The sequence below is a fragment of the Pelobates fuscus genome, chromosome 11, assembly GCF_036172605.1.
Source record: "Pelobates fuscus isolate aPelFus1 chromosome 11, aPelFus1.pri, whole genome shotgun sequence".
Classification (NCBI taxonomy): Eukaryota; Metazoa; Chordata; class Amphibia; order Anura; family Pelobatidae; genus Pelobates; species Pelobates fuscus.
In genome coordinates this window covers 107881432-107900772 of record NC_086327.1, presented here as the reverse complement: position 1 = coordinate 107900772, position 19341 = coordinate 107881432, and the positions used below count along the sequence as shown (strand labels likewise).

Genomic DNA, 19341 nt, shown 5'->3' with positions numbered 1-19341 from the left:
CAGAACAATATCGACTAGGTAAGGAAGTAAATGAGATTGCACTCACATGTAATAGAGCCCCCAAATAGCTCTTATTTATTAGCGTAGAGTGATCGATTTCCCGCTGAATAATTGTTGGTGCATTAGTATAAATTTAATTTCCTGAAGTGGTGTTAAAGGGACACAATAGGCACTTCAGCTCATTGAAGTGGTCTGGATGCAGTGTCCCATGTTAATCATTGCAATTTAAGAGAAACTGCAAGACTGCCTATAATGGCCATCAGACAACAGCTACTAGGGGCACTTCCTAGTGGCTAGGCAACTTTTGGTCGCCTAACTCACATGCATGAGGACATGCAGTGTTTGAAACGCATTGAAGTAGAGGGCCTAATGGGCTCACGGTACTCTCCATGCATGTGCATTAGCCCCCCCCAGCTTGGAGGCGGCGGAGCACCGACACAGAGCCACAGGAGATCGGCACTGAAATCGGTTGAGTAAACAAAGGATGTTTTAACCCTTTTCATGCAGGGGAGAGGGGCCAGATGGAACTATAGTGTAAGGCACAACTGTGTGAGCTGACACATTAGTGTGTCGGCTGCACAGTCTAGGTGTGTCACTCAAATGAGGTGTTTGACCAGAAGGGGAGCACACTGCATAGCACTTCCTTTCTTGACGGTTACTCCTTGTAGCGTAGCCGAGCAGGCGGACCGTGGTAGAGGAGCTTCTGTTTCTGAGAGCACTTGCTGTCAGACCGGATAACGCTTGACTGCAGAAATGATGCATATAAGACAATAAATATAAAAAAGTTTCAAAATGAAGTGTGGTGCTACAATCACTTCGTGTACAGCCACACAAAAATTCAGTGCATAACAGTTAATAAAGTAAAGGTGAGAGCACACTTAAAAATTCTTAATGATCTCCTGTGTGTGACAGCTGGTACGAATAAATAAAATTCCTTTTAATCTGCATCCAAACAAATCAGTCAGTCCGGGAATAACCTGTGGAGTCTTATCCTATATAAGTGAGAGAAGAACAGACAGATGCTGACAGGTAGAACCAACAAATTTATTGTCCGTTCTGCTTTCACAAAGACAACCAGAGACAACTTAACATTTGGATTAAGTTTTATGAACCTTCTGATAAAATTGCATGTGTGCGGATTTTCCATACATTAAGAATTTTAAAGTGTGCTCTCACATTTACTTTATTAACTGTTCTGAAATGATGCATGTCTGAAAAGTGTCACTAGCATGAAAACTTCGGAACGCTCTGGTGTAAGGAATACAACTTTGCATATAGAATCTCTTTAAAAACAACAAACAAAAACAAAATTAAAAAACAATTACAGGTAGTACAATAAAGTGATTCTATTTTTGCAGCAGTTGATTTTTTTTTTATTTTTTTTTTCCAAAAGGGACATTGTAGACACTGGAACTACTACAGCGAACTGCTTCTGGGGTATAGAGTTAGTCTCTGCAGGCTGAGCAGTGAAAACACTGTATTTTCTGAGCATACTTAATGTTTATTATTTGCCTAATGGCCCCTCTAGTGCCTGTCACTCCAACAAAACTTGCAGGACTTAATGCATCTCTAGAAGAGATGCTGATTGGAGCCGAGCGGCAAATTGCCCTGCATATGTGCATTAGCCTCCCAGTGAATTCCCTATGTAGAAGCATTTGATAGGCTGAAATCAAAATTGTCAACTCAGTCAACATATTCGGAGTGACCACGCTGTTTCCAGCCACTTAGGGTGGCCCGAATATCTAAATACTTACTATAACATTTCTAGTTTTGGGAAAACATGTGTGTATTTCTAAAGTTATAGTGTTCCTTTAAGTTCAATTTCCATGGCAACATCATGAAACAAACAAAAACAGACTTGCTGGGTCTACAATGGTCTTCCACTGTTATATTCACAGATTCAAGTAGGACCTGAGCAGTGACTAACAAAATGGCAAGCTGAATTGTCCATCCTCAGAATCTCTACACCGTTTTGTATTTTTGCTAAGCTTATATTTACAATTCTTATGTCCTCTTGTTTTAAAAAAGAAAGAATAGGGGGCGGGGCCATTAACAGCTCCTGCATCAAACCACTGAAAAAGCGAAATAACTATTCCAAAACGGCACCTAGAAGCCAGACCGGGACCACCAAGCGATGGGGGAAATCGGGACAAACAAAAGGATACATTACAAGCGACTATCGACCCGACCCACGCCGCTCACACCGGTGAGGCCTACTAGCTTGGCGGGAGAAGCGGCCGCTCTCCTGCCGCCGAAAACTAAGGGGCGACCAACTCAGGGCCCTCGTCCCCCCCCCCCTCTGGACCGGCGGGGGATATCCCGGTCCTACCCCTCATGCCCAACCGGCCACATGAGGCCCGAGCGTCGGGACTACGGAGTCCGGGGAACGCAGACGGAGCCCACAAAATGGCGGATGGCACATGCTCCACTGCCGAGCACACGATCGAGAGGGACACGGAGCTACGGTACAACCGCATATTCAGAGCGACCTGGGAGAAGCTGCAGGCTCTACTGTGGCCCCAGCAAGCGGAATCCTCATCTGGCGGGACGCTGCAGGGACTGAAGCGTATGGGCACAGCGACAAAGGGGACTAACCCCACTATTAAAATGGACACTCACGGGAAAGGGTCTGGCCCACCACTGCCCAAACGGAGTGATGCCGCACCTAAACTCAAACCCCGCCAAACTAAGGGGACTCCCACTGCACAACACCACAGCCAGCCTCGCCGCACAGCGATGACCCAACGAAGATCCAAAAGTTGCAAAACCTACCCAGGCAGACTAAGGGGATGGCAGACCGTCAAGCCTGCACTGACCAAAATCGCCACACGGCCACAGCATCGCTCAGCGCAACTTACAGCCAGGACCCCAGGAGGCTTGCCAGACGAGTCTGTAACCTCCACGGCCGCTTCTTTCCTCTGCACACCCAGACCGCAGAGCAAGGAACCCAGACACCCGCAGCAGGGAACAGCACAGCCCCAAAGAGGCATCGGGTGAGCCAGCAAGAACGCGCCGTTAGCAGTGTTCCGCGACCGGGAAACCAAAGAGGTCATATGGGGCCGCACGGAAATCACTGAAGTCTGGGGGAATTGATCTTCCGAAAAGATAAACAAAGAGAGAAAAAAAACCCGACCAAAGAGAGACTTTACTGTATTATAGTGACTCACACTAGATGGACGCAAGTTTGATATGCCTACTACATTTTTAAATATTTTTTTTGTATCATTCCTTTTATTCTGCTTTTTTACTAATTGTCTCCTCTGCTTGAGCAGCACTCGGCAAGCATAGGATTAAGCAGCCGGAGATAGACCAGTTGCATGCTCCAGTGAATCCATGTTTTATTAAACATGTGCAAAGTTTCAGCTACGCCAAAGCTTGTTTTCTATCTATCTAACTATTAGCAAAGTCATTTAGCCATAACAAATGATTTACAGTTAGATGTATATACCTAGCTTGTTCACCACTGTATCAATCTGTGTGTATTAACCTATAACATAAAAAAGCGCAAGTACTAACGTCCACAGGTACACTTGTATTAGCTGAATGTTGCCACTAGCGTTGAACTACATTACCTGTACTACCTATCTTGTCTCTAATCTAATCCACGCATGAACCAAACCTGTTTGCATGATAATTATGATAATGGAACCATGGTAGTTCACTGTACCTCCTATTTGTTCTTAAACATGTTCTGGTCCCCCCATGGCATAAACCATGAGGGGTACAGATTAACCCTGATGAGAGCGATATCAAGCTTAAAGTACATAGCTTAATGTGGGTAGGGAAGCAGACTGCCTGCCTGTGCCTCCTCGTTTGTACTCACGCCTAGTGGATGTTAACTCCTGTTAATAGTTTGCTAACACAGTATAATTGTTGACCTTATTGTTTTATCTTTATTTTCTATCTGTTACTCGCCACGTTTAGTTTATACGCTCTACTTTCATTTCTGTGTACAACCATAAGACGTATATATATATTACTTGACTAACTTTATACTAAAAAAAATGTGCTAAACCTAAATGTCATAACTGTAAAATGCTGTAATAATACCAATCTTGCATATGCTATTGTGGCATTGTGAGATGCTTATGTTCACTCAAGCACTCAAAAATAAAGAATTAAAAAAAAAAAAAAAAAAGAGAATAGCTTCTAGGTTTTTTGTTTGACTTGTTTTATAGTTTAAAAAAAAAAACAAAAAAAAACCTCTTGAAGTTCAGCCTTATGCCCACTGGGTTTTACTTCAAATATGCTAACAACGAAGAGAGTCTGGTTTCATTCCCCTTCCACTGGAGGAAAAATGCCTGCGTTGTATAACTAGCACTTTTGATGCAAGAAAGTTTTTTTTTTTGCATATGTGTGAAGATCATATTCACATGGCACAGCTTCAACTATGGCAGACAGGGGCAAAAACTCAGTGCAAGTAAACCAAGGAACATCACCTTTAAAGGGACACTAGAGTAACCAAAACAACTTTAGCTGAATTAAGCAATTTTGGTGTATAGATCATGCCCCTGCAGGATCATTGCCCAATTCTCTGCCATTTAGGAGTTAAATAATTGTTGTTTCTGTTTATGCAGCCCTAGCCACACCTCCCCTGGCTGTGATTGACACAGCATGCGTGAAAACAAAATGGTTTCATTTTCAGTCAGATGTAGCTTACTTTAAAAGTTTTTATCCCCTGCTCTGTAAATTTAACTTTTGTATTCTTATTCTAATAAAGTTAATTTTTTTATGGATTCCTATGATACTTTCTGCCTATTGGGACAGATCACGTTTTCTCTCACTCAAAATTACTACTTTATATAGGGCACATCCCTCAGTCTCATTGGTGGTCCAGTGGGCATTGTCAATTTACTTTCGGTGTTGGTAATCTCATAAATAAATTTACCAGTCTTTCGCTTACTCAGTGGTCTTATGCTCGCCTTCAAGATTTCTCGAGGACTGCTCCTGTGGAACTCGCTTCCCTCCTCCGTTAGATGCTCACCCAGTCTCCACTCCTTCAAAAAAATCATTAAAAACCCACTTCTTCTTAAAAGCTTATAAATTAAACTGTTAATAGCTCCCAACTGATTCCTTTTCTGCAACTGTCACTAGTCTAATACTATCCTTACCTTTTTGTGTCGAAGGCTGAACTTGATGGACGCAAGTCTCTTTTCAACTATGTAACTATGTGTCACTTTACCCCACTCCCTCTTGCATGTAAGCTCATTGAGCAGGGCCCTCAACCCCTCTGTTCCTGTGTGTCCAACTTGTCTGGTTACAACTACATGTCTTTTCGTCCACCCATTGTAAAGCGCTGTGGAATTTGATGGCGCTATATAAATAACATAATAATAATAATATATCCCAAATCACTTGACTTGATGTGAATGTAAATCATGTTTTTTGTTGTTTTTTTTAAATATCAAACAACATGTTATTACAGTGCAACTGCCTTTAAAGACTTGGCTCTTGAAAGAAGGACACTCCAAAACCAAGTGCTATCATCTGCCATAACTGACACACTTTTAAAATCCAGGAAACATGATAATAACATGATCAGGTGGCATGTTTGGGAAACCTTCAAAAATTAGGCATCCAAAAGATCCTTTGGTTTTTACATCCCTCTCATCTACAGGTGTTGGAAATCCTTCAAGCAAGTCTGGAGAAAAGCCACAGTCTTGGTATCCTCAAAGACCAATCCTCAGTTCTCTCTGCCCTTTGCAAGGTCTTGTGGCCTTTAGACCCCCTCATATCCAGGTTTTTCAAGGCAACTATGTAAACTATGACCCCCAACTAGGAACTCATTTCCACTTTGAAACCTACCATTGGTCTTGAATACCTTGATCAAACCTCCTTTGCTCCTCTACAAGATGTCACCATTCAAATGTCTTTATTCCTGGTTGCTATTTCTATGGCAAAGTGCATATCAGCACTTCAGGCCTTCTCAAGTAACAATCCCCATACCCTAATATTTCCCGATAGAGTTGTATTGAGACCCAGGCAAGACTTTCTCCCCAAATTTAGAAACATAGAAACATAGAATGTGACGGCAGATAAGAACCATTCGGCCCATCTAATCTGCCCAATTTTCTAAATACTTTCATTAGTCCCTGGCCTTATCTTATAGTTAGGATAGCCTTATGCCTATCCCACGCGTGCTTAACCCCTTAAGGACACATGACATGTGTGACACGTCATAATTCCCTTTTATTCCAGAAGTTTGGTCCTTAAGGGGTTAAACTCCTTTACTGTGTTAACCTCTACTACTTCAGCTGGAAGGCTATTCCATGCATCCACTACCCTCTCAGTAAAGTAATACTTCCTGATATTATTTTTAAACCTTTGCCCTTCTAATTTAAGACTATGTCCTCTTGTTGTGGTAGTTTTTCTTCTTTTAAATATAGTCTCCTCCTTTACTGTGTTGATTCCCTTTATGTATTTAAATGTTTCTATCATATCCCCCATCTTGTCTTTCATACAAGCTACACATGTTAAGTTCCTTTAACCTTTCCTGGTAAGTTTTATCCTGCAATCCATGAACTCTCTCAAAAGTATCAATATCCTTCTGAAGATACGGTCTCCAGTACTGCGTACAATACTCCAAGTGAGGTCTCACCAGTGTTCTGTACAATGGCATGAGCACTTCCCTCTTTCTACTGCTAATGCCTCTCCCTATACAACCAAGCATTCTGCTAGCATTTCCTGCTGCTCTATTACATTGTCTGCCTACCTTTAAGTCATCAGAAATAATCACCCCTAAATCCCTTTCCTCAGATGTTGAGGTTAGGACTCTATCAAATATTCTGTACTCTGCCCTTGGGTTTTTACATCCAAGATGCATTATCTTGCACTTATCCACATTAAATGTCAGCTGCCACAACTCTGACCATTTTTATAGTTTATCTAAATCATTAGCTATTTGGCTTATCCCTCCTGGAACATCAATCCTGTTACATATCTTAGTATCATCAGCAAAAAGACATACCTTACCATCAAGACCTTCTGCAATATCACTAATAAGAATATTAAAGAGAATGGGTCCAAGTACAGATCCCTGAGGTACCCCACTGGTGACAAGCCCAAGCTTCGAATATACTCCATTGACTACAACCCTCTGTTGCCTGTCACTCAGCCACTGCCTTTGTCTCTAACTTTCACCTCCTCCAGGAAGTAGTCCTATCATCCTTTTTTCCAACTCCATCCTCTCCTGCAGAGGCTAAACTCCATGAATTGGATGTCAGAGACTGCATCATTCAATACCTATAAGTCACTAAGGTCTTCCGAAGGTCTAATAAGCTATTTATCCTACCCTCTGGTAAGTGCAAATTTGAAGCTGCTTCATCTGCAACCTTAAGGCATTGGATCTCAGAGGTCTATCTTCCTCTAACTCTTCCTGAAAAAATAAGGGCTCACTCCACCAGGCCCCTATTTACTTATTGGGCAGAAGTTCCTTCTGATGACATATGTAAGGCAGCCATCAGGTCTGCTCCTGTGCAGTGGCGGATCCGGGGGGGCAATGGGGCAATTTCCTCCTCTCAAGAGCCGATGCTCTCTCCTGCAGGGCCGGTGCTATCCGGCACAGAGGGAGGAGGGAGAGGAGACCCGGGAGGAGCTCAGCCTGCAGCTCCGCCGGGTCTCCTCTCGCGAGAACGGAGCGTTGCCGCGGTTACCACGGCAATGCTTTGTTCTCGCGAGAGTGAACTCTAGCCTCAGGAGCTGCAGGCTAGAGCTCACTCCCCACTAGAACCGCTCGGGATTCCACCGGACCACCAGGGATTGGAAATAATATCCCCCTCCCAGGCAAAGGTAAGAAGGGAGGGGGGATATAAATAATATTTTTTTTAATAATAAAAAAAAATCATTTGTTTTACTCTGCCCCCTCCTTCAACTACACACACACTGCCCCCACAGCCCCCCCATACACACACTTCTCCTCCATACACACAATTCCCCCACTGTACCCCCATACACACACTTCTCCCCCATACACACTGCACCCCCACAAACACACTTCTCCCCCATACAGAGAGCTGTAGTGGTTATTGTACCTGGATTGTTTCTTTAAATAATCTATGAGTGCCCCTCCCGAGATAAGACTCTGGATCCACCAGTGCTCCTGTTATCTTCTTTAAGCACTACATAGTGGACATCACTGCTCCATCTACTTAGTTTGGAAGAGGAGTTCTTTCCCCTGTTTCTCTGTTATCAATCTTTTTTTTTTTTTTTTTTTTGTATCCTATAGTTGTGTCTTTGTCATTTCTTGCTCTGTTTTGCGTGTTGCTTGGGTATTACCCATAAGTGATGCTGCCATAATTAGGAATAACGAAAATGTAAACCAAACTTAACGTAATTTTCTTTTCCAGGCTATTATTTGTGGCAGCATCAGGCTCCCTACTATTTTTATATATATTTTTTTTAACAGACTGGTGTATGAAAGGAGAGACCTTTTATACAGGCAGTCTCTTTTGCACTGTCTCCTGACCTGTTCTGACTGGGCAGGTGGAGCTACCCATAAGTGATACTGCCATGAATAATAACCAAAATGAAAATTATTGTAAGTATGGTTTAAATTTCCTTATTTGCTGATAGGAAAGCATTAGCAACACTTTGGTTTAAAAGAAAATTTGCACCGAAATACTAGATAACCATCTCACGGACCAATTTGTGGCTTTTGTTCATAATGCTATGTAATCCTATCATAAAACATGGTCAGAATGTGTGGATACAACCCAGTTCAGGAATAGGAAACCTTCGGCACTACATCCCCCACAATGCTCTCGCAGCCATAATACTAGCAAAGCAAAGGAGAGATGCAGTCCAGACCATCTAGAGTGCCAAAGGTTGGACGTTTTGTTGTAATTTGAAGTTGACGTCTCGCACGATAGCCCTCCCCCCATCCACTCTCTACCCTTTTTCTATTTCTCTCTTTTTTATTTTTATTTTATTTGTACTTTAATTTTTGTTCAAGAACATTTTTAGATGGGTTTCTTTATTCGTAACATTGTATCAACTGGCTGCAAGGTTTGTCACCTCTACCTGTCTTTAAATAAAGAGTAAAAAAAAAAGCCAAATTGGGGAAAACAAAACCCCATGTCAGCTCCATTTCTAGTGTGGCTACTTTAGCCTACAGCAGGGATAGGCAACCTTTGGCACTCTATATGTTGTGGACTACATCCCCCATAATGCTCTTACATCCATAATGCTGGCAAAGCATCATGGGAGGTGTAATCCAAAACATCTGGAGTGCCGAAGGATGCCTATGACTGGCCTACAATTTGAAATACACCTTCAATTAAGCAGCAGTTCAGACTTTAGTGAGTAACTCTGTGGGTTTAGTGAATAAACCCAGATTTCCTATTCCCAACATAACTTGTAGCAAGATTCCCCAATGTCAGAGCTAACTCTACAACACAGTGATGGCTGAGAATCATTAGAAAATGGTCTCCAGCCTCTGCACTGCAGTATATAGTGTTACACTGCATTACCCAGGTTCTCCAGCTGGGGGCAATGTTTGCAAAGCGCCAAGGTGTATAGAGTTTCAAACCTATGGTTTCAAACATAGACATGTTTCAAATGCGCTTACGTCATCAGCGTATGCCACGCCGGAAGTACGTCAGCGACGCGCCGGATGTGAGCGGTGAGGCCTCACTAGGCACTAGCCGTGGGTTGTTGCTCCGTGAGAGGAGAATCGCTTACTAGGTAGCACCGGCTGGGCCGAGAGTTGTTGGGACAAGGGGGGATCCGGCCCCGTTCGCGTGGCTGAGCATTGTGGGAGTCAGAATCGAGCACCATTTAGAGGGTATCTGTTTTAATGGGCAGAGGATCATGGGAAATGTAGTCCAGAGTAGCCAGGAGTGCGCTTCGCCGGGCTGGTTGGGGATTACTGGGAATATGGCAGTCGGGGGGGGAGGGGGGAGAGAGAACACCCAGCTGGCTGGGAGTGCTGTGCAGACCAAAACACAGGGAGTGTGCACTGCTGCCTGAGCATGATGGGAATTGTAGTCCACAGCAGCTTACAGTGGGACTGTCACCTGTGAGATCTGTTTTGCACTTTGCTCCACCCAATAGGCATCTAAAAAGCTGTTAATATTTAGAAAAATCTCCCCAGTTACACGGCTCTCAGAGTATATGCTTCGTTTCCACTGAGCGGTTCGCTATTTTGAGTGTTTCCATTATGCAAGTGGTCCATATAAGCGAACTGTACTGATCCATTCAGGGTCCTGCTTCAGATGTAGGGCCATAGGAAATGGTTCAGTTAGCGCGCAGCTACTATACAGTCCATTGATTGGTGGACAGGAAGAGCATTTTTTTTTCTAAACCCCGCATGGCCCCTGAAGGTCTGGCTTGCAGTGGAAACGCTCACCAGAATGGGCTGGACTATTCAAAACCTTCCAAACTGTACCGACCCGAACCGATCCACTCAGTGGAAACGAGGCATTAGTTTATCTCCTGCGGTACCGTGTGCACCATGCCTGTATCTGTGGCACCGGCGAAAAAATTTCAGGCGTTGGTTTGGCTGCTATATACCCAAACTACCATGAGGTAACCAGGAACTATCACTCCCAGAAAAGTGGCAGTTTCTTGTTAATTGTTCCCTATTTTATATTTCCAAACACCAAGGAAAACTCAGTTTAAAGGTTATCCATCTAAATTTCTCCTTTTTAGCTTGCAGGTTAAACTAATTTCGCACGCTCTGTTCAGGCTCTTGGAACCTTACACAGTAAACCACAGGATTGTTATACACTAATAATGATCGGTGGGTTAGATACTTTGTAATTGATTAACCAGTTTCTTTTGCTGTTTTTTAGGTCGATCCACTCCAAATGGGGGATGAAAAAGACACCTGGAAAGTAAAGACCCTGGACGAAATATTGAAAGAGAAGAAGCGGCGAAAAGAGCAAGAAGAGAAAGCAGAAGTGAAGCACACCAAAAATGTGAGATAAATATTTTTGTGGATGTTTTGTTTTGTGGTAGAAACATTTTGTTTAAAATGTTCATCACTCTTTTTAACTGACTCCCCCTCCACCCCCCACAATACTTTGTAACTGCTTATATCCGGATGCTTTATTTCAAATTAAAGGAACACTCCGGGCACCATAACAACTTCATATAAATGAAGTTGTTATAGTGCCAGGAGAACCCTCAGGCACACTCTTACCTCAAGAGGTTAAAGGGGAAGTGCAGAGTGTTGCTTGTGATTGACTGAGAGCGTTCAGCTGACACTCTCAGCCAATCAGTGACTACCAATTCACGCCAGTTTTGTGAAAAGTTGGTCCCTGATTGGCTGAGAGTGTCATTTGACCACTCTTAGCCAGTCAGCGGCATCCCTGCCCGGCGGCATTCAATGCTTTCTGGAACTGACATTTCAGAAGCTGGATGCTGACTGGGGGTGAGTTGAGATTTGCGCTGGAGGCACCTTTAGGGATTGAGAAAGGTTTAACCCCTTGAGGCCTCCTGGCACGATAACAACTTCAGTTAGATCAAGTTGTTATGATGCATAAACTCTCTTTAAGCCACTTTGACCCAGCTTAATTGTGAGAAGTTTGGCTCACATATATGGATGAATATCTTCTTCTGAAATTAAAATTGTGACAAGTGGTGGTATTATGTGTAACAAGAAAGAAGACTCAGAATAGATTTATATTTGTCTTGGTTCTCAGGATTTCCATCAGTTGTTTTGCAGTTTCTGAGCTCTGTGTAAAAGTCACATGTCTTTAAAGTTTGGCATGACTATAATTTTAATAGCATTCATCTTTTGCAGTTTTGCCTGAGAAAATCTTTTTCTGGTTATGTGAGAATTTGCTGCATTATTCAAATAGCTTGTGTCTTCATTTTGTGAGTTATGGGGAGCCACTTGATTTTTGTGTATTGACTGCCTTTGGGATATATTGGCTTTTTGTAATATATTGGCTTTTTGTAATATTTTGGCTTTTTGTAATATTTTGGCTTTTTGTAATATTGGTCTTTCCCCCTCTTTTTTATCTTTTTGCCATTATTAGGCTGATGATCGCGATTCTAAAAGAGATTCTTTAGAAGAAGGTGAACTCAGAGATCACAGGATGGAAATAACAATAAGAAATTCACCTTACGGACGACAAGATTCTATGGAAGATAGGTATAAATATCAATGTCTCTTTGCTTGATCTTTCAATACAGCAGATGTAATCAGTATTAAAGGGACACTCCAGGCACCCAGACCACTTCTGCCCATTGGAGTGGTCTGGGTGCCAACTCCCACTACTCTTAACCCTGCAAGTGTAATTATTGCAGTTTTTTATAAACTGCAATAATTACCTTGCAGGGTTAACTCCACCTCTAGTGGCTGTCTACTAGACAGCCACTAGAGGGAACTTCCTGCTCCATAGCACAGATTATCTGTGCTAGAGCGTCGCTGGACGTCCTCACGCTGTGTGAGGACCTCCAGCATCGCTCAAATCCCCATAGGAAAGCATTGAAAATCGTTTTCAGTGCTTTCCTATGAGGAGACCTAATGTGCATGCGCGGCATTGCCGCGCATGCGCATTAGGTCTCCTCGGCCGGTGGGCTCGCCGACGGAGTAAGGAGGAGCGGCACGGAGGAGGAGACAGCGACGAGGGACATCGTCGCTGCCTCAGGTAAGTGACTGAAGGGGTTTTCTCTTCTTTAGTAGCCGGGGTTTGGGGGGTGGGAGGGAGAGGGAACTTCCAGTGCCAGGAAAACTGATTGTTTTCCTGGAATTGGAGATTCCCTTTAAAACAGGTTTTTTTTTTTATTAAACTTTATTGAAGGATCACCTTTATCATGCCATATAAGCTGCATCCTAACCCATACACTTAGCAGGCCACGGAGTAACAGAAACTTGTGTAACATCTTTATGACAGTCCACAACATCCACTAACTGTACTGTAGGAGAGGAAAGGATCACATTTTGGCCCCGCTCTGTCAGTAGACTTCCATTAAGTGTCCCAGTCTTGATTAAGAATGACTTAGATAATTTTCACTCGGAAATTAAAACGGTCTTATGAAATGGCACTCATGGATCAAATAAATAGCAGATTTTGTTTGTTTCTATATATTGTCTAGTTTGCTAAATACTAAGCGACTTGAGTGATTTTAATTGCTAGACCAAAGAATATTACGTAAAATTACACAGATTTCATCATTAAGGAGCCTCTTCTCCTTATTTCCTTAAACATAAGTTTGTTGTTGTGGATGTGGTGCAAGAAGGCTGCTGTCTACTTGCTTTGTTTTTTTTCCTTCAAATTTTTCAAGTGTTTTGACAAACAATGGGCTCTGACGTGAAAAGCCCTTTTACTTCTTAGGTAATGTGAATCTTTCTCTTCTGCATTATCCAGGTGACATATTTCTTTATTTTCCATGTGCTTCTGCATGTTATTTCACAAAATTGTAGACAATGGAAGCGTTTATCAATTTGGGTTTACATAGGAAATACATGTATTTTTGTTCACATTTTTAGGGGTGAAGAAGATGACTCTTTAGCTATTAAACCTCCTCAACAAATGTCCAGAAAAGAGAAATCACACCACCGAAAAGATGAGAAAAGGAAGGAGAAACGCAGGCACCGCAGCCATTCTGCTGAAGGAGTTATTGGAGGTACGTAGTTTTATTATTGTAATTTCAATGCTTTGTGTAGGCAACCTTTTTTTTGTGTGTGTGTGTGTGTTTTTAGCAGCACAACCTTCCTCTTCATCAGCAGAATGGAGTTCAGTGATGTTATGAAGGCAGTTTTGCTGCTCTAACTCATAACTCATGTTGTTTACTTAATCATTCTGATTCTATTAATCATAATATCCATATCCACAATCTAAGCAAAATATTCCTCCTTTTCCTGATGCATACACTGTATGCTTCTTGTCTTTCCTTCCCAACAAAGCATTTTTTTTTTCTGGTTTACACACCACACACTTTTTTGTATGACTTCTTTTTATAGACTATAAGCTCTTGGTCAGAGCCCTTAAAACTTGTTACATTAATCAGTTTTATTGTTATTCCCTTCACCCATTGTCTCTTGCACTGCTGAGCACTTTGTCAGCACAATGCAAATAAATGATTATCATAATATGGAGCAAATCGTTCATGATGGGTTACTCCCCTGTATAGAACTCTCCTCATTTATTTTTAAGACTGTCAGAACATCTTGCAAAACAAAATGTAGGCTTTTGTTCTGAACAAATAGATTTAGTCATGCTTTTTAAATAAATGTAGCTAGCTGTGTACTTTTCCTTTAAAAGGTAGTAACTGTGATACATGCCTACAAAGTCCTCCCTTAAATAGCTATGATAGCTCAGCATTGCCCAAGACTGTTCCAGATTTGTCGAGAGCTCACTGCAGATGTTGCAGTTTTATTTTTCAGTATACTGCATTATGTTTTGTTAATATTTATGCAGCCATTTTAGATAGAATAAAGGAACACTATAGGGTCAGGAACGCAAACCTGTATCCTGTCCCCATAGTGTTAAAAACACTATCTAGTCATCTAAATCTAGTAGAATCGTACCTTTATTCCAGTATGCTGCTGCTTGCTCTGCTCCTGATCTGCCTGCTTGACTGACATCATCAGAAGTGGTGATCTGAGCTAATCACAATGCTTTCCCATTGGATTGGCTAAGACTGTCAAGGAGGCAGATCAGGGGCAGAACCAGCACCAACCAAACACAGCCCTGGCCAATCAGCATCTCCTCACAGAGATGCATGGAATCAATGCATCTGTATGAGGAAAATTCAGTGTCTCCATGCAGACGGCGGAGACACTGAATGTCAGTCACACTGTGCAGCACTGCCTCAGGAAACACCTCTGTTGGCCATCAGAGGAATGGCCAGTGGAGGTGTCCCTAGGCTGCAATGTAAACACTACATTTTCTCTGAAAAGACAGTGTTTATTGTAAAAAGCATGAAGGGACGGACTATTTTCACCAGATCAAATACAATAAGCTGTAGTTGTTCTGGTGACTATAGTGTCCCTTTAAATCATGCATTACATAGCAAGTGCTGCCTAAGTTTAATAAAATTCTGAAGAGAGCTGTTAATTTATTAATCAGGCAAACATGTTCGCTCCAAAGAGAAAGAAAGAGAACACGACAGGAGGAAGAGACACAGAGAAGAGCAGGACAAGGCCCGTCGTGATTGGGAGAGACAAAAACGGAGAGAGATGGCTAGAGAACATTCTCGGAGAGAACGGTAAGAAACAGCTGAGAATCCATTTAAGAATGTCATAAACCAATAAATCGCTTTATTTAGAGAGAGTAAAGCTCCAACATAAAGATAATCATTAGTTTAAGAGTTTGTTGTACAGTGTTGCCCCCTAGTCTTTTTTTTTTTTTTTTTTTTTGGCAAACAACCTTTAGGCACTTTTGGGTAAAACTGGTTCCACCCTGGAACCCTTTAACGCCTCACTGGCCACTCAGTAAATTATAGCTTTCCATCATTCATATAAAGCTGTTCAATCTCAGATGGCAATGATAGGCTGCGTGTGCTGGATCAAATGGGTGGAGCTGCTCTCTAGTGCTCTCTATAAAACCAGATACCTCCTGTATAATTTACATATAGATTTGTAAATGTGTTTGTGCCTTTAAATGTTGATTTCCGTATTGAGAATGAAGGATTTTAATTTGTGGTAGAAGAATGAGAACCTCTGGTATGCTACGTAAGAAAATCACCTATATCCGTGTGTTTTCATTAAACCAGATAAATGTCAGCTAAGATCAACCCAGAAATGTTTTTTTACTGGTTATTCCCATTATATTTTTTATTTACCTTGACCATTAGAACATAAATGCTAGCTAATGCAATACATGTGTACTGCTGCATTAGGTGCTGGATGAATTATTTTAGTATTGGAGGGCTTGCCAGTAGACTAGGATGTAATCAGCACCTTCTGATCCTCAGACTGTAACATTTTGTAATAAGTAAGGCAAAAGTAGACTCTAAAAGAAACTAGCTCTATCAGAATGATGTGCTTTTATGTTTACATTGAGCTTGAATAACTGCCTGCAAAGGTATACGTGAAATGTTCTTCTGTGACTAGTATCACTGCTGATTATAATTCCCCCCTCCCTCTAGCATTTTTGTTAGCTGCCTCATTTCACGGTAACATTGAAATGTAACTTATGCATCTATCAGTTTGTGGTTTCTGTTTTTGATTAAAAAAAAATATAGATTAAAATAAAGGTTATTTAAACATTATTTTAACTTAGTGGTCTGTGTGTTTCTAAATCTTCTCTAGCTATAATGGTGGTGGACGTGTTAAATGTTACTGATCTGACTATTATAATTTACTACAAAGTGCACGTGTGTACTTTTTAATCTTTAAAAGTGTTTGCAGGGACCGTCTGGAGCAGTTAGAGCGTAAACGCGAGCGAGAGCGGAAAATAAGGGAACAGCAGAAAGAACAAAGGGAGCAGAAAGAGAGAGAAAGGCGAGCGGAGGAGAGGCGCAAGGAACGTGAAGTCAGACGAGAAGGTACCAAGCCCAGCCTTTTTACTTTTATGATGCACAAGACAGTGGCTCTTGGCCTCTTAGATGCAATATGGCCCTTAAGAATGCCCATTTGATTGCAGGAAGTTGTAATGCAGGAATAGGCTTTTAATAGCTGAATTACCTTTGCTCATGTGAAACAAGCCAATTGACCTTACCAAAGCCACAAGAAGGCCAGTCTAGAACAGCGTTTCTCAAAAATCTTGTACCCAAGTACCATTAGTGGCATGTTTCCAGCCAAGTCTCCATGATAACATTTACGTTACGGTTGCTCACTTCTGAAATGAAACGTAAAGTAAATAGCCAGAATTACCCCCATGTGATTCCTTTAGCACAGATAAAGAAATTGTGCTCTCTATTACACACATTCTGTGGTTGGGCTGATCTCCTTTAACACCGTAGACAACCTTTAACCACATTTCTACCGTCACGGTGTACACATGGTGGCCCAATTCATATGCTTGCAAAAAAACTCTGTCTATATGTGGGGTGAATTTCAGATTGCATTTTGGAAGAAATTATAAAAATCCATTACATGCTTTCTGTGGAGAAAGAAAGCAATGAAAAGTGGATGGTGACCTTATGTCTTGCTAATGCAAGAACTGTTATTTGTGGTACTTGGTATTCAAGAGGTATACAATCTGACTTTCATCAGTATTTTCTGTAGTGGTGGAACCTATTTTAAAACTGTACGGTTCTGAAATTTCCCTTGGATATACTGTATTAAGTAAGGGTGGCTACAAAACAAACATCCACTTTGTTAAATATGGAAAAGCATTGGCACACAGTATTATCTTGTGGCATTCTCATAGTGTGAGAAATGCTTTGTGTGTTCGATCCTATTTGCAGTCCGTTTCCCCCAGCTGTTTACTGTTGCTAAACTGGTTAATTTGTGTGCAACCAGACTTGGTTCACATTAGACTGTAGTGTCAGCGTACTTTGCTGCTGCTTTTGCCCAGTGTGATCAAGGCACAAATGCATTCTGCTGTTTTGAAATGTACAATGTTTCAAAGGTATGTGCATTTTAAGTAATTGAGTTTAACCCCCTAAGGACCAAACTTCTGGAATAAAATGGAATCATGACATGTCACACATGTCATGTGTCCTTAACCCCTTAAGGACACATGACGTGTGTGACACGTCATGATTCCCTTTTATTCCAGAAGTTTGGTCCTTAAGGGGTTAAGGGGTTAAACTGAAAAAGAGGGTTTTATCGTTTTCTTTCAGGTCAACAAATTGAATGACTTACATTTAATTACCTTAAATTGTGTGATCTGTTAACTGTGCTGTCTGGCGTTGATTTGTATTCCCTGTTGTGTGACCATGAGCCTTGGTTTTTTTGTGCAGGTCAGACACAAATAATAAAAATCTTACCTAGATTTCTACTTCTGGAAAGGAAGACTGTTCCCTTAAATGTACTGGAATCGAATGTAAACTAGTTCTCCACATGACCTTCTGTAATTGAAAACATTTCATGGTGGATCAGATGACAAATCTAATTTAGCAGAATGTAGGATAGTATATTTATTTTGCCACAAGCAGCAATGCTTATTCAGACGCCCTAAATCAAGACCACAAGCTTGATACTGCTAATTTAGAAAATCCTGCAAAGACAATCCGACACATCCACTATTTTATGCAAACAACCCAGCAGAAAGAACACCACATAAAAAGGAGTTTGATGCCCTCTTTTAGCAGACCTTGTAAACTAGTGGCTCGCACCCTAAGCCTCAGTGTAATATTTTTGGATAAGCTTTACAAATGATTTAGCATATAGAATAAAATATTATGAGGAAATATGATGCGCTGATAGCATGGCGATCACTGATAAATCTATTACTATGGCATAGAATTGTGCTGTATGAGTATGCAATGTACAATAGGCGAGTAGACATTCATCAGGCAGTTCTATTGTTATAGGACTGGAATCCAGATCATATGAAGGATAATGTAAACAAAAAACTTAAAAGATTACAGATAAAGGCAAGGAAGTATATAGTGCTGAAGAGCGGAGTCCCACAATTGGAGAGTCTGAGCTTAGTCATCTGATAAATAACTAGTCTATTCCTGATCTTGGAGAAGGCCTCCAATGATGCCTCCGTTCTTCAACCCCTTAAGGACACGTGACATGTCATGATTCCCTTTTATTCCAGAAGTTTGGTCCTTAAGGGGTTAAACACCAGCTACAATCTATTCCGAGAGTCTCAGATTCTAATGTCCACGGACCCCACTCTCTCTGGAGCATTGGCCGATGTCCCCAGGTCAATTCACACAGCTCACATCCAACTTGCAGGGGTGTGAGCGAGAAACACCCAGTGGTTATGGACGAAGTCCAGGTCGAATACCCTGTGTGGCTCCAGGCCCAGGTGGGACTTGATACTCTGTGGTTGAACCGAATGTTCTCCCTGTGCCATTGCTCTTGGGGGGTGTTTGTTGAAGTACTGCCAGAATTGGGTGCATATTATGTCAAACTCCTAGAGGAAGGTCACTCTCCGATAACACTGCAACTACTGTACCACAATCTATACATACTTTTGTCCAGCTGCCATCTTTGGTGAGTAGCAATTACGTCAACTCGTAGTGGCTTCGATAACGATGAGGCCTCCCCTATGGTCCAATGGAGGGGGGTGGAAAACCCACTCGGACGTGCCATCTCTCCCGTTCTCAGAGTGTACTAGGCCTTGCAGTTCGAGCTTGGATTTCCTGTGCTGGTTACCCCAACTTTGCATTGGAATTGTCAAGCTAGGGCACCTTAATGTGCAGGAGTAGGTAAATACTGGGTGTGACGTTTTTTAAATAATGCTCTTAAATCAGTAATTAAGGAGGTTCCTCAGAGCACTTCTGACGGCACGGTGATCAGCCGCCACTCCGTTGGGTAAACCTTTA

General features: G+C 41.8%; 1 protein-coding gene across 13 annotated transcripts in view; it reads left to right on the top strand.

Moving 5' to 3' along the window:
* Positions 1 to 9592: 9592 nt before the first annotated feature.
* Positions 9593 to 19341, top strand: part of LOC134577559 (cyclin-dependent kinase 11B) — a 34257-nt gene continuing 24508 nt past the window's right edge. For 7 of the 13 annotated variants that reach the window (XM_063436357.1, XM_063436356.1, XM_063436354.1 and 4 more), the window contains exons 1-6: positions 9593 to 9681; positions 10791 to 10916; positions 11982 to 12097; positions 13439 to 13575; positions 15021 to 15159; positions 16295 to 16440. In XM_063436357.1, coding sequence (XP_063292427.1) covers positions 10806 to 10916; positions 11982 to 12097; positions 13439 to 13575; positions 15021 to 15159; positions 16295 to 16440 — 649 coding nt within the window. In that variant the 5' untranslated portion in view covers positions 9593 to 9681; positions 10791 to 10805. The remainder of the gene's footprint in view (positions 9682 to 10790; positions 10917 to 11981; positions 12098 to 13438; positions 13576 to 15020; positions 15160 to 16294; positions 16441 to 19341) is intronic. The other 6 variants (XM_063436361.1, XM_063436359.1, XM_063436360.1 and 3 more) reach the window with 2 other exon arrangements.